This window comes from Leptosomus discolor, chromosome 5 (assembly GCF_034619465.1).
Source record: "Leptosomus discolor isolate bLepDis1 chromosome 5, bLepDis1.hap2, whole genome shotgun sequence".
In the NCBI taxonomy this organism is placed as follows: domain Eukaryota; kingdom Metazoa; phylum Chordata; class Aves; order Leptosomiformes; family Leptosomidae; genus Leptosomus; species Leptosomus discolor.
Genome location: NC_141395.1, coordinates 22,016,605 through 22,032,697, shown reverse-complemented (window position 1 = coordinate 22,032,697; position 16,093 = coordinate 22,016,605). Strand labels below are relative to the sequence as shown.

General features: G+C 41.3%; 1 protein-coding gene across 1 annotated transcript in view; it reads right to left on the bottom strand.

Annotated features, from left to right (window-relative positions):
* The window catches only part of CERS6 (ceramide synthase 6), a 130,124-nt gene that overhangs the window by 14,444 nt on the left and 99,587 nt on the right, over positions 1–16,093 (bottom strand). The window contains exons 7-8 of the mRNA XM_086465516.1: positions 9,943–10,071; positions 5,796–5,902 (exon numbers count right to left, since the gene is read on the bottom strand). Coding sequence (XP_086321642.1) covers positions 5,796–5,902; positions 9,943–10,071 — 236 coding nt within the window. The remainder of the gene's footprint in view (positions 1–5,795; positions 5,903–9,942; positions 10,072–16,093) is intronic.

The following is a 16,093-nucleotide window of genomic DNA, read 5'->3' as shown; positions in this document are numbered from 1 at the left end:
CGCCATGAAAAGGCAATTAGAAATCAGCCATGAGCCAGACTGTGTGTACTCTCATGAGCTTTAAAAACGAAAGAATAATAAGGAACTAAGTTGTTCGTCTGAGGACTGGCAGACTCATGCTTATACAGGATTTGTTGGCATAAAAATCCCATTTAGCAACTGTACATTGTAGCTGATGAGGAGACATGCACCTGAAACAGCTTTGAGTTGTAAAAGTGAGAATTATTTTTGACACCTTTTTTTGATAGGACCTTTCCAAACAGACTCACAAATGGAAGATCCAGTTAAGACATACCCACTGACATTAAACAAGACCATACCAACTAACCAAAGTGGTTGACTGTCTGTCCTCAGTTTTTAACATGGTACAGTAGTCTGGGCACTGAGAGTGTCTGAAGAGATCAAGGAGAGGAAGGCATACAGACTACCTGGATTATACCAAATTTGTCTAGATGAGAACTTGGGGGACAGCGCATGCAGAACATGACCTGTGTTCTTTATAATCAGCTTAAATCAAGCTTTCATTTACATTTGTACAGTTAAGCCACTGTTCTACATTTGTCAGTGCATGTATGTAACCTGTGCATGCTGAGACCTCATAGTTCACATGAATGCCAACACCATTTCCCTGCTTCCTCACCTTTTGACAGTACTTGTCAGCAATGCTTCCCTGAAACCCACTGTGTTCTACCTCTCATACAATAGAATGGATTATAAAAATAATCAAAAGTAGTGAAAAAACAACTGTGTACTAGTCAAAGTGACCTGAAAGAACCTGAATTTACCCAGCTTAGTGCTTACACCTGGTAAACATTGGCCTAGCTTTCCTGGCAGCCGCTGCCTTCTTTCAAACCCCAAAGTTACACGTTTACCTGCAGTTAGCTTAAGCTCCCTTTTAAAACGATGAACAGCTTTAGTAACACTGTATCTCCCTCCACACCAACCACCTTTCTTCCACTGAAGCTCTTGGAAACACCGTGGTTCACGGTCACTCCCTGAAACCAGTTTCAGATACCAAGCTCTTCACAGCATTAGAAGATTTATTCAAACCACCCTGTCAAAAAAAGTGTGTATTCCAGAAGAATAAGCAAAGAAGTGAGTAGTCTTGGGCCTCCTGTACAGCCCAGGCTTGAGGAGTTTCACAGTTCTCACAACATGAACTCTGCAGCTAACAATGAGCTAAGAAAGACTGGAAAATGCAGTGCATCACCTTCTTCAATCATATCTCATGGAATGGAAGATACCTGTTTGGCCTCTGCACATCTCAAAAAATAATCAATAAATATTATGACCCCATGGAGTTTCCCTTCCTGGATATTGAAAGAAAAACAAAACAGCAAAAAGCAAACCATTCCTTTATCAACAGAGAGAAGACTATGTCCATGTAACTACAGCAAAAACAAGCATTTGAGGCCTGGGGAAGTGGAATTTGCAAGGCTTAGTGAAATAAAGAAAGGCTTAAGGTAACTGCTTTGCCCAGCCTGATTAGACTAGCCAAGGGCTCACACATAATTTATGTCAATTTTTTAGTTTGAGATTGCTTTCCTTCTCCCTACAATCCTACATCACCTGAGAAGGCATCATGCTGCCCCTGACTCACGGAGAGTTGTGTTTTACGTTGTAATTTGCTAGAACAGTGATTATGCGCAAGTGGGAGAATTTCACAAGGAAAATGTCTTGTCAGTGAAAATAGCAGCTTTACTCCTACATTCACTTAGCAGCAGGAGGCAGAAAGTGTCCTGGGGTTTTTGAATTATTGCTGAAATGAACTCCAGATGCCTGCAGAAAGACTGCTAAATATATACCTAATTGCCAGTTTCTTTTGTCTTAGACTCGCTGCTGAACAACCTTCAAACAACAGCATTTGATATATTCTGAATTCTTTATTAGCACCTTTATGCAAATTTAAATGGCACTTGTACAAAGCCGGAGCACAACAGCATGCCAGCGCTTCATAAGCGACATCTCTGGGAGCCCATCTTGGGTATTCACCTTCCTGCGTGGGGAAAGTTTTCTTATAAATTACAGTCTTCCTTTTACATTACATGCACACCAATTTTGTACCTCTGTTTTCATGCTAGAAAAATTTGCATATTTATGTAATATTAATCAGGCACCAAATTTTGCTATTTTGAATATTCAGCAAAGCAGAGCAAAACTATTCTTCCTGGCCTGCTGCCACTCCAATGACTCATCTTTGCTGACATGCAAGCTAATGGGGGTGAAGATTTAGAATTGCTGTTTCATAGAGAAAAAGGATTTGGGAGAGACAAGCTCATACACCACATGCTTCATCCCTGCTAACCCTGACTCCCACACGCAATGCCCACAGTACAGCTGAGAACTATGAAACTGCCTCTGGGCTCTGTGGTTATAGGTGTATGTAAGAGTAATCATTAGGAGTGCACGTATCAAGGCTTTCGTTTGGAAATAAGATGGTCGTAAAAATCAGAGATTGTATATACTACACTGCACCATTTGCACATTCAAATAAATAAATGTGTTCTTTAATTGATTAAGGGAGAGGAGAGCCAGAGGGCTTACCAGAGTAACCACTCCATCTGTGACACAGGAGCACACAGCACACTGTCAGCTGCTGCATTCCCATAACACACAATCCCTCTGCTTTCACTGCCTTCAAGAGTCTGCTGATCTTTTCCATCCCAGCAACAAACCTCACCCACGGCTGTAACCTGCTGCCCTCATTAGCCCAATATTCAGTACCAAGGGAGCTGACATCAACAACAGAAACTACTGTGCAGCCCTCTTCCTTCTCCTTCTTCCCCAGATGTATTTGCTTTGATTTTCACCCCGCTTTCAGCACATTGGACCAGTGTGCTACTCTACCGAGCAGGATTCAGACAGGGTTCAATCTAAAGTGGCATGGAAGTGCTGCTGTCACCTACCGTATATGGGAACAGATGGACACACCCAGAACACAAGCACAAAATGCCACAGCTGTAAGGCAGGGCTCAAGTTTTGACACTTGCTAGATAACTTATCACGGTGCTGGTAATCTCCGGTAATTTGCCAGTCAAATAGCATGAGGTGTGTATTAGGGACGCTTACACAGACTTCAGTTCTATGATGCCCAATTCCCACTAGCCATGTCAATCTTTAATTTATAATTTGCTTAGTCCTACCAAGGGCTTCCTGCACAGTGTGACACTTGGCTGCAACACTTCATAGAAATCACTCGAGAAAGCATGAACCTCCAGTTTCTGCTCTTCAGTTCCAGTTATAAACACCCAGTGTTATTTTAAACACTTCAGGTTAAAAGTGTGGACTTTCCAAAACTTTACTATAGCAAGGATGTAAAAGGATGGGAAAATCTGGACCTTGCTGATCTTCAGATGTCTCACGGGAAAAAACATATTGGGCAGCTGCTTCTAGTTAAATGTGTGAAGACTAATGACCTCCTTCAAAATCGTGCACTATGGACAAGATTAATCTGCTCTTTGTTGACTATTCTGCAAAGCAAGCACATAGCAGTGATCTGGTAAAGTTTGTGTTTGAATAACAAAAATTTTCAAGTCAGCAGTTCCTTCTTTGCCATTTCAAATAATACAGTGAGGTTTAAATGCTGGAGTCGCTAAACATGTAAGGTAGCTCACAGAATCACAGAATGGCTGAGGTTGGAAGGGACCTCCGGACATCATTCTGTTCAACCGCCCTGCTCAACTTGGGTCACCTGTAGTAGGCTGCCCAGGACCATCATTCCTGTTGGCCCATTTCTGCAGCCTGTTGAGGTTCCTTCCCTCTGCAATCGTAGCACAACCTTCTGGTGTATCAGCCATTCCTCACAGGTTGGAACACGAGCAAACTTTCTGAGGGTGCACTCTGCTACATCATCCAGATCATTAATGATGATGAATGGGACTGTACTCAGTATTGACCCCTGGGGTACACCACTAGTTACTGGCCCTCAACTAGACTTCATACCACTGATCACCACCCTCTGAGTCTGGCTGCTCAGTCAGTTTCCAATGCACTTCACTGTTTGCTCATCTAGCCATACGATATCAGCTTCTCTCTCAAGTTCTTCTGGGAGGCAGTGTTAAAAGCCTTACTGAAGTCAAGGCAGGCTATATCCACTGCTCCCTCCTCATCTACGAAGCCAATCATTTCATCACAGAAGGTTATCAGGTCGGTCAAGTATGAATTCCCCTTTGCCTTCCCTTTTGTGAAATCCCTCCAGTCATCATCCGACTGAGCCTTCCCTGAAGCAATCATGTACTGCAGTCTCCAAGGGCAGAACTGCACTGGTGGAATCGGGTCCACCCTCCATTTCTCAGTGTAAACCAGAATGCAACAGGCAGATGAAATACTATAAGCAGGAGTGCCACCATTTTTCCTATCTGAGATCATGCAAGTAGAAGAACTAGCTTACTTCATTTACAGAAATTCAATGAATGGCCAAGTTAGCTTCAAGGCAGGACTGAGGAAGCAAAGCTGTTTAAGAAACAAAATAATTGCTCCTTGGAAAAAATAACAAGCATATTTAAACATGCAGTTTGTGTGTCTATCGATTTTCTCCTTTTGTCATGGTCCTTCGCCAACTCACAGGGCAGTAGGGACCAGGCATTATCACATTATCTTTGGAGTCACTAAATGCTAAATGAGACTTCTACATTGTACTGTTAAGCAGGGCTGATGACATCGCTCCCTAAGGGCACTTTGCTCTTATCCTGTTTGCCTTAACAAAACCCCAAAGAGATATCATTATAGATGATTTGAAAGGAAACTATGGCAGAGAGGTTCATGTTGGCATCTGTAAATCCTCTGCATGCTTAAATAAGGAGCTTGGTGGTAACCTCTCTAAATAAAACTCTGCAAAAGGAAACATTTCTTGGTGCTTCCCAAAACCAAAACTGTCACTGTTGCTTTCTGATGCAATGACAGACCCCTTTTGCTCTCATAGGGATACAGATATTTGGGTTAGTTCTGTTCATATGAGGAAAAAGGAAGGATCCAGAACACAAAAGAGTGAGGCCAACGCCTTCTCCCAGCCCTCCTCATACATACGGCAAAGGTTACAGAAAAACTTGAATGAGTTTCCACACTCATTCAAATGGGTTGAAATAGGTTTCCTAACTAGCCAGCTGCCTTCTGGATGCTGAAGACCCTAGATAAAGAATTAAACATCTATGTCCTCTTTGTGTGCATGCGTGTGTACCTAGAAGACAGAGTACATGCACATGCAAGCAGCTGCCTTTATCTGGGAAGAGGTGAGATTACAGTAGCACCTGTATAACTAGTTTATAGATATTACACAGCTTCCCTAGGACCCCAGTTCAAAGCAGGGGTGGAAAACGAGTAGCCTGCAGTCGTACTGCAATCTGTGTGGCAATAACATCCTTATAGATGATGCCAGACTTTCCTTGTCTCACTGTGTTTTTCTTTAAGCTGAACATGTTCACAAAGTGTGCACTGAAAGCTAATGAGAAGATCCTAGCTTCAAGCTTAGCCTCTGGTCAGTGTCTTTGGTGACTAATATTTTATTTCTTCTCTAACTTCTTGCCAACACAGGCAACCAACTGCTAACCTGAATCTATGTGGTCCCCAATCCACTTCCACCTTAAAACCAGCAGAAACCCCATATGTATCTTGTCTAGCACACAGTAAACACAATGGCACACTAGCAAACAGGCTACTTCAGCACCTAGTTATGTCTGAATCTCTTCCTGGTGCTTTGGGAAACAAAGTAATGTCAATGAATCATGTTCAATTACAACATAGTTATTTCTGAGCTTGTTTGATGCTTAGCATTTGAGGAAAACAATATGCTTACTCACCATAAGGGATATATGCCAAGCCTACTGACAATGAAGACAATGGCAAATGTAAGGAACAGAAGGTCACTCAGTTTTTGACACTTGCAATAGTTTGCCATTTTTGCAGCCTGTAAAAGAAAGATATGTCTGTTTACTTCTGTGAGGACAACTGAGTTCTCTTATTTTCTGTACAAATTGTAAGAAGAAATAAAATTTTAATGAAATCACTAACATTTCCATTGGGGCACCTTGCAGTGACCTTGAAACTCCTCTCCACCAAGCAGATAAAAAATGTCTTCTCAGAAAAAAACACAGACTGCATAAAACCAGAGTATATATCTCATTTCTTCCTTCCCCATTCAATTTCCTTTTCGAAATCCTACAATTTCAGATTCACAGAACTCTTCTAAACCTTTTTTTTTGAACGCCATACGCTGTCCTTGTCCCCAACCTCTTTACCTACCTGTCTCTCACCTTTCCAGTATGCTCCACTTGCATTTTCAGCATCCATCCATCTTCCACCTGTCCCATGCTCTCTGACCTTCTAGTGTTTGCTATATAAAAACTTTGTCTCAAATCCTCTATTATGCCCCATGTCCTACATTCTTCTATAGCATCTCTTCTTTCTTTCTGGCCTATACAGAACAGTTTCCACCTCAAAGATTATACCCCTCCCCTTCACATCTTTTTCCAAGGCTCTCTTCCCTTCTCTTTCCAACTTTTGTTTTCCAACTTGTTGCTGTAAACCTATTTTCACATGTTTCTCTCATTTGTCTTCATGCAGTCTTCTGACTCCTCCTCAGTGACAGAGTCACTAACTACTCTTCACTCAAACTGCTCATTAAAACACTGATCTTCCCTAAAGTTTCTTTGCCCTCTTCTCCCTGAAGAAAACAGCATGTACAAGCAAGCCTATTTTAAGACATCTATGCTGGTTCCACTGCGTTCATGTGTGTAAGGAGTTACTTATTTTACAAAATCTGCTTCAAGGCAGGGACAGTCTTTCTTTATGCTTTCTGTCAAATATATCCAGAGTCAGTGCACAATGAAGTACATGAAGACCCTGATTTAGTGTCCACTTAAAGTCATTGGGTACCCTCTCAAAGCCCCACCCCGAGGGGAACTGTATCCAGCTCCCACATTGAGAAGATGCTTACTTGTGTAGACTTCCCAGAGGGCTAAAAGGGAGCAAAATTATTACAACTATGCACACAGAATACTAGTCTGAATGCAGAATGCAAACCAGAGAATTGCCTAAAATGGTGAGAGGCACTCTTGCATTCTGTCTGTTTTTTTTTGGTACGAACACACTGAATCTGAAAGTGCTCAATGCTCGTATTAGACAATCTGGATGCCAAAACCAACCAAGTTAGGAAGCTCACAAAACATGAGGAAAGCCACCAGTCCTGCAAAGAAAAAACATAACTCTTCCAAATCAGCCCTATATTCTAGTGGACACAAATGAATCTCCTAGCAGTTTGTAATCACAGTCTGGTTTAAGAAAAAGAGAACACTTTGGTGCCAACATGCAAAGCAGAAGAGTTACTGACACCTTGATTTTCAGATGACTGAAAGTTCAGATAGGGATTTTGGATGGCAGCAGTATAAATAAGGTGGTTTCATAGTGCAAATCTGATATTGCTATAGCAACTTGTAGTAGTATCATGCCATTTCTCAAAACCAGTACAGCTGTTGGGTTGTCAGTTCTCAAATAACAAAGCTACATATTATATTTGATAAGGAAGGGCTAAAAAAAAAGGGAAAGAGTATAGTGTTGTTGGATGGAATTTGGCCACCTAAGAAAACACAACACAATTTTCAAAGCTTAAAAATTGTGACTACAACTGAGTAACAGAGCTCTTCCACATACTCTTGCTAGTCTACTTAAATCCATTTATTTTATAGTGCAGCTATTTGCCTTGGTCTGAAGTATCCATTCCCTGCTCTTTTAGAAAATATGTTAGGACATGGCTGGAACCTGACAGAAAGGATTCAGGCTGAACTGTCAGCTATGTAGGCTCATACACCAGAAGCATACCAAATTGGCAGCTATTCACATCCATACACTGGCATCAAAACTGTCACGGTGTTCATTAATTGAAGCTGAAAAGTCTCAAGGTTCTCAAATACGTGGCATTTTAAGTGTTTCAGAAGGTTAGGTCACAGCATTTCCAACCCACAAGCTGTACTGCAATGCAAAGATACCCAAGACCCTGTAAACAACTTACTGGGATCCTGAAAGCTGCCTCTCACTAACTTAGATTTCCGTTTAAGCTAATGTAATGGCTTCCTAGGCAAGAAAATTACTCTACACTTCGTCTGTCCTGCCATGGCTAGGCTGCTTTGAGTATTCAAGATAACTTTCATTCAGACCTAAGAGAACAGCTATGTATTCCTGCAAATCTTACTATGACTCTTCTGTACCTGCAGGTGCCTTAAGACCTACGGAAAAAACCTCACCTCCAGTATTCCTATTCTGCAATGAGAATAGCAAAAATGTTGCATTCCAGCTTTCCACTGGACATGGTAGGTGGAAAGAGTCTAGTGGCCTCTGGAAATAGCTTTTCATTTTTGCAAATACATAAAATGTAAAACAGGTCGGGTGCACAACTGACCCACCATGGCAAGATATTTTCCAGCTTCTTTTGCAGTTTGACAATTTTCTGCCTCTGCACTGACTTTCCCCTCAGTAATGTCAGCGGTGTGTAAGAGTCCATCTTCTCTCATATGGCACCAAGGCCATGACCACTGCCCTAGCACAAGAAACTCTGTTGAGTGAGTTATAATGGCCCTCCTAGTAAATGCTGCTCAGGGCTTGTGATTCTCTTTCTTACACTTTCAAGTAGTTTTAGTATTTCCAGTTAGAACAGACTGAACGAATTGACTAGAAAGACCACTAAAGTATGTGCCTTGTGGGGAAGTGTATTTACTGAATGTTTGCAAATCATGTGAGAATACCAGCAATTTGTCTTAGCCAGTGAATTAACAGAGGAATTGAGCAAAAATATGTATCTCACTGTGTTCAAGGTAAGGGTTTAGCTGTCTCTCCAGTGGTTTTATAGTTCCACAGACACTGGTCTGATTGGAATGAACACCTTCAAGTATGTCCTTCTGGTGGTGAGAAAAGAGTAATGAAGAAAGTTTGGGTGAACCCACAGCTAGCTGAATGGATCAACAAGCATTGCTAAAACAGGAGAATAAACTTGTAAAGATGTTTACAGGATAAATCCAGATTCTCTGTTGTTTTCTATCTCAGGCAGTCATGTGCCTTCTAGATCAGAAAAAGATTAAAAAACAAAACCAGATTTACAGCACTATTGAATCAGAATGGCAAGATTTTGATTCTGTGACAGGTGACTCACACAGTGAGACTGTATTCCTGCATAACAAGATCCTTGCAACTTCTTTAACAAAAAATAACTTCAGATAAAATAGTTCTTAATTTTAGTTTGATCCTGATAGAGAGTTCACAGACAGCCCAATCCCAGCATCACCCAGAGCTGTCTAAAATCTAATGCAGATAGACAATGACAACATCTCTAAATTGCTGCTACGGAAGTTATGGACCATCTTGACTTAAAAGAATTTCAATCATCCCTTCTTCTCCAAAACCAATTGCTTAATACTGGCATCTGGATGTGGAAGCACAGGAACTTGGAAAATCCTGGGGACCAGAGGTGAGCTCACTGCCTGCGCACAAAAAGCACCCTCTGTCCAGCAAAGCACAGGAGAAACAAACTGTGACACCTTGATTCTTTTGGAGACAGGGTTCTGGCCCCACACACCATGTCAGAGAGGGGTCAAGAACCAGGAGCTTCTACCCCACAGTCACCACCATATTTTGCAACTTCAAACTTTTGACTTTAACATGTTATGTTCAAAATCTGTGTGTAACCCTTCCTGGCATGCAATGCATTATCAGTCTCTGCTCTGTACAAGCAACTTATCAAGAGATAAACCGGGCTGAAGTCACAAACACGCACTGCTACAAGGGTAATATATTTCAGCAAGGAAATACACTATATTAATCACCATTACCATCTTGAACTGGACTCTTAGCTTAGGTAATACTTGTTCTGCATAGCAAATAGATGCTACCTGCTGACACACTAGCTCTCCTAATAGAGAATACCATGTACAGATGCTGATGACATATGTATTATCTCACCTCTAGGACAACATCAGCCGCATCATGGAGACATAAGGTCAAGGTTCCCACTCGTGTCAAATTGGTTACATATGAGAAGGTTATCAGGGTGACTGTTACAATGTGATGTGTAAACATGATGCCAAAATCCTAGAGCAGCAAGAAGCAGGGAAAAAATAAAAAAACAATGAAGCATACAGTGAGATTCAGTACTCATATACAAAAATGGATGGATGCCTTTTAAACCCAGCATTATGGTTATGTTACATAAAGATCCTGCTACATAAGTGCATTAAATACGCTGCTATATATTTCAGTTAGACTGAATAAAAAATTCATTGTATGTTAACGAAATGCAAAAATATTGTTGAAAGCTAGGCAATTTCTACGCTTCTCAGTTCATAGTAATTTAACCTAATGAAGTAAACATTTGTGCCTGAAGTTACTCTGAAAAGGCATATGTACATACAAATCAAATTACACTGTATTTTTTATACACCAAGCAACATACAGTATGCAAAATAACACACCATTCACAAGAGTTCAAATAGCTACAAAGGAAGGGGAAACACATTTCCACCGCATTAGGAGTTACCGACAGTCACTTGCCAAGCACAACTGGGAGCTTTCACTGAGCTGAGAATCCTGGTTCCAGTTTTTCATTTGCTCATTTTTAATGAAGCTGCTTTGTTTTCACACTGTAACAGGGTCAGAAAAGTCTTCAAATGAGCTGGTGCAGCTCCTCCTACTCAGATCTAATCTACTGCCTCCCAAATCATGGAGGTCAGCTGGTCTCCAGATCAGAAACTCTTGAGTTATTTGGCCAGCAGGAAACTGTTACTATTGAAAAATACTGGAAGCAGTGAAGCTCCTGTAACATTACATTCCCAGATATATGCCAAGGGGCAGGCAAAGCAGAGGGAATGACCTTTCTGCCTGGTCTAGACTCTCAGACTGATTACTGAGAGAACAGGAACTGCAGAGACGAGACTCTTCTCTGCAAGGCACCAACTCAAAAAGAAGTCTAGCTGGAGTTTGCTGAACTACCCACACAGTTTTGAGAAAGTGATATCAAAACCCTGAAGAAAAGGTCACAGGCATCATTTGACTGGGGAGTTTCTCCATGCACCGGGTGCAGAGTTACTACCACAGCTCTCACCAGATCTAGCGGCTCTCATGCAGGGCTGTCTGAATGGAAAGTGATCCAGGCAAGTAGAACCAGCAGCTTCTCCAGGCAGCCTGCTCACCAAGCATCTTGGGAGGTGGAATTTGGCTTTCTGGCAGCTCTCGTGGGCCAGTCCTGCTGAGCTGGGCTAGTCTTCAGCTAAGCAGCTCACAGCAGAGAAACCAAAACTGAAACACTGCAGTCTTTACAGAGGCAGCACCTGGTTGCAAAGGGACTGACGGTATGTGTGTCGGGCAGGAGGGCCCTATGGAAAGTGCTGGTGAGCTCCCACTAACATGGTCAACCCCAGAAATGCAGCAGCTACAGCTGCTGATGGCTCTGTCTTTCCAGTACTGGGAAGAGTAACTGCCCTGTGTCACTGTACCTCTCTTTGGGAATGCAGCAGGCACATAGCAGGCACTGGTGCTTTCCAGGATGTGCAGTGCCACTGCCTCTCAGTACCAGCACTTGGCTTCACTGCAATGTTCACCTGGAATCTGTGGAAAAACCTGCAGCTTGAGCAGTCTCACTAACTGAATAGGGACAGGACCTCCTCCCAGCCCATCATTTTATGTTTAATGATATCAGGTGCTGCAAGGTCATATTTCCTACACATACTCACCAATGGGCATTGCCAGTATCTCCAACACAAGAGCTGAGGGGGTGTGGGGAGGGAGAAAAGGAAAAAGAAAGTCTAAAAGCAGAGAAATGTATCCTAGTTTGGTATACACCTAACATTTCTCAGCCAGGTTATTTGGTCCCCAGCAGTCTGGAGCACGATCAAATACATTCAGCTGTCATATCAAGCCTTTGCTTTAAATAATTTTATTAAAGCAGGCTGAACAAAAAGAGAGTTAAAGGCTGTTTTGCTTTCTAAGGGTCTTAAGGGAAAGCAGGGGTACAGCATCTTAGTCATTTCAGTAACTACAAACCCACACATGGGCACCATTTCATCATACCATAATCAAACCAGCAAAGCACCTACCTTATTCTCTGAGACTAGAAATAAGTTTCTAGCATTGCCATACGGCCATACTGCAGCCTAGCTCTTTACCTGCTTCAGCTGCAAATGCTATGGCACTGTTCTTCATTTTCCTTTTAACTGCAGTTACGTTAGCGCATAGGCACTCCAAACGGAGGAACAAGCCAAGTAGAAAATCTCCTCTGTTTTTATAGCTGACACATTCATGTTCTACAAATATGAGATTTCTAGTCCCTCTTGGGAACTCTTCAAGGCATTCCTGACAATATGAATTATTCCTAAGCAACCCTAACGCTCTTGGGCAGCAGTCTTCTGCACTTCTGCATGAGTCTACTTACAGAAATGCTGTCCAGGGAGCAACTTCTCTAATAACGTTTCTTAAAAGAGACAGTTATCTGACTGCCAGCTCTGGAACAGAGATGCTGGACTGACCTACTGAAAATTCTTAGAAAAAAGTAGCAGTGATATAAATAAGACTACTTTTGTTATTTTGGTCCTTTCTTTCCTGTTTGTGACATTTCTTTATGTCAGTAATTAAAAACATGCTTTGAAGTTGCTACCTGTTAAATTTTAATTATACATAAGGGTAATGAATACATAGAAACTAATGGTACAAGTTCCCATAACATCAAGTGGTACTTCTGGTCCCATCTCACTCAAACGCCTTCACCCATACACAGCAGAAGAGCAGCTGTACAGGAATGGGCTTTTTCTGTTTTAAATGTATTTAAACTGTATGTATGTTTGTGCAAGGTGCACTTATTTACTGCAGATTTGTAGCTTCCAGTTGTAACCGCTGAAAGATGTCACATGCCTGTGTCATGAAAATATGTGGCTAAGAATAGGGGAAAGAACCTACTCCTGACACCATCAGTGGAAGGACACAGGGCAGACAACAGAGGAGCCCCATGGGTCTCAACCTGTAGACAAGCCCTCTGGAATTTAGGCTTCTGCTACCTGCGTTTGTTTAACATGTCACACTCACTGACTAAATGGCCAAGTTGCTATATAGCATTAGTGCCAGTGAAGGGTAAAACATCATCTTCATTAGCCACTCCAGCTTCTGGAAATGGGCTATGTAACAGATCAACAGGGAAAGGGAATATCACCAGATAAATGTTTCAACCATAACAATTCTAGTAAAGGTCTGCAAAATGTACACAATCGAAACTCCTGTCCTCTGAAACAAAAGAAATCAGCTCTATGACCCTTTTTTTACTGAGTTTGAAGAAAGAATCCAGGATACAGATCTAGTGAAACATTGCATAAATTTTCTAGAATCAAAAAGGAATATCCAAAAAAATTAGCAGCTACAGATTATTTTATTTTGGGAATGAGTGAACTGCCATTTTAAAAATAAAGTAAAACACAGAAGCTCTAGGAATTGCCAAATGCTTGCAACTAAAAGGTGTAAATACACAGAAAGGCCTCATAGAACCTCCACAAATCTGTTAAAACACTGACTGAGTAGAAATTTTATACATTCCCTTAAATACATGCATCAAATACTTTTCTGTCAAACAATACTTCAGGTATCCAGAAAGCATGTAAATAAGCCTCATTGCTTTTAAAACTCATCAGGGGCTTGTGAGAGTAACGAAGCTGCCTGGTCTAATTTTTTTTCTCTGTGTTTTACAAAAGAGGAGTATGGGAAGCTGGACAGAGACGACAAAAAACCAAAATCATACTAGGTTGCAGTCATTGAAAATGAAAACCCTTAAGGGTAGAACATCATTACAGCAACATAGTAGGTGTTTATGAAGCAAACAACATGCCATTACAAAACCGTAAAAGTTAATCTACTCAGTTCACTGCCTTAATACCAATAGTAGGTATGTGCAACAGCCCAAATAGTTTGCTCACGCCTCTTCAGCCAGGCAAAGATAATCTGGTGGAATTTATAACATCTAAATAAAGATAAACAGGTATTTGAAAGTCAGCAAACCAAGTCAAAGTCATTTTAAAGTCATGAATTTGCTATTAGAGAAGAACAAAATGGAGATGGAAAACAGCAAGTACATTTCTCTTGAGCTACAGCAAGTAAAACACCAGTGCTGGAGTTAGGCCAGCGTTGAGTGCTGGTGCTTTCAGAGAAGACCTGAGACTGCACCTCACCTTGAGAGAAACCCAGCTACATAAAAGTGGTTGCCTGAATTCCTGCAGTACGTAAGGCTTCCAGGGCACTTTTGATCATACCAGACTATGACACAGGCACTTCTGAATTTAAAGTATCTAAAATAATAATCAAGACTTAGATAAAAATATTCCTCTCACTGTTACATGAGAACATCAACAGGTTTCTCAGGCTAAGAACTGTTAATCTGCTCTGTATAAGCTGTCATGAAATATTACAATAGCATCTGATATTAGCTGGCAAATTTCCTGCTTCTTCCAGTTAAACCGAGCCTTATTTCATACTGGGTACCTTAAGAGGTTTCCACACTTTTTAAACTAAACCTGCTCTTTAAAAGAGAACTATTATGGTGCTGCAAGAGCTGGTGTCTCTGTACTACTTTTTGTCAGCTGCTGTAAGCTGCCAGTGTTAACATTTGTCAGCTCTTGGGTTTCTTGACAGCTTGCACTTGCCCCTGGACACAGAACAGTTTTACTATGTGACACCAGCGCACGGCTGCGTTTCTCCAGTATGACCTCCCTAGTTATCAATTTTGCTTACAGTACAAAAAGAACTGTCTCCACAGTCCAAACTGGTCAGTGATCTAATAGGTTATTTATAGATATGGCATCTCCACTGTGTCCTGCAGGGTGCTTATAATGAAAGGCTTTTGACTTGCTATCATTGCCCTGCGGATATTGTGCCTCTGCTCTCTGCTGGACACTGGACATTCTCAGACACAGCAGATGCATGGGACACTGCTTTGATCTGGTGCTCCGGGCTCAAGCACTGCAAATCTGTGGCAGGTGTGTTACTCAGCTGTTAGTGATCCACTTCCCCACCTCCATCTCCCAGTCTATTTCCACAGTAGGCTGCTGCAAAGTCTTCCTGATGACAAGTATAAATTGTTCACATATAACTGAGAAACAGACTTGCAAAAGACTGTTTACTTGTACCTGTACTATGGACAGGATCAGGCTTTAGCTCTGTGCTCAGCTCACCAATGGGAATAAACTCTCCAAGCCATGAGGGAAAAAGCTATAGCATTTACTCATGAGATGTATTAAATTGGAAAGGTATTACTGACCCTCCCAATGGCCCTTTTCAGAAGTGTACTTCAGCACTGAACCCAGATGCTGTTCAGGTAGCCTGCAATTACTTTTCAAATCAGCAAAGCAACTAGTCAGGAACTGAATATTCTTTAAAGATGTATTGTACTGCAAAACTGCAGTACTGTTGCAACTGCAATGCTGTTACATTTTCCTCTCCCTCAAGAAGTACACGAAGAAAATCAAATACAACCAATGGCACAGTGCAGAGGGCTAAATATGAATGTAGGGGGACTGAATAGACACAATACATTTTTGCAGCAATAAGCTGAACAATTCTGTAACATTGCTGCAGAGGTTTGGTTTTGGTTGACCTATCGACAAACGGCTACTCAGTATTGCTGGCACCTGCAGCTTACATATATTAGTCAATATTACTCTTGATTTAAACTCATGTCCACTATCATACAGCTCCATTGAGCACTGTTTTTCTGCATCTCTGTTTTTTTGAAACAGTGAAGTGGTACTCATTTTGAGCTGAAGATTAACAGAATTTTTAGTATCTACAGACAATGCAAGCAAGGGATTTACATGTATTCATCCGAAATTGGTTGTTTTGTTTACAGTTTACACTCCAATATGGATTTAAAATTTGTGGATGCTTCCTTGAGATTTCTACTTCTGGAAAAATTTGGAAATTCAATAGGGAGGTGTTTTTCTATATATATAGCTCTGACATAAGACTTCCAGGAGCACACTGTGCTGGTTCCAAATGGCAGATAAATTTATTCAAGACATACTGGATCCTTCATTTAATCTTTTCAGAGTTACACTCCTGCTAAAATTCTAGTAAACAGGGATTT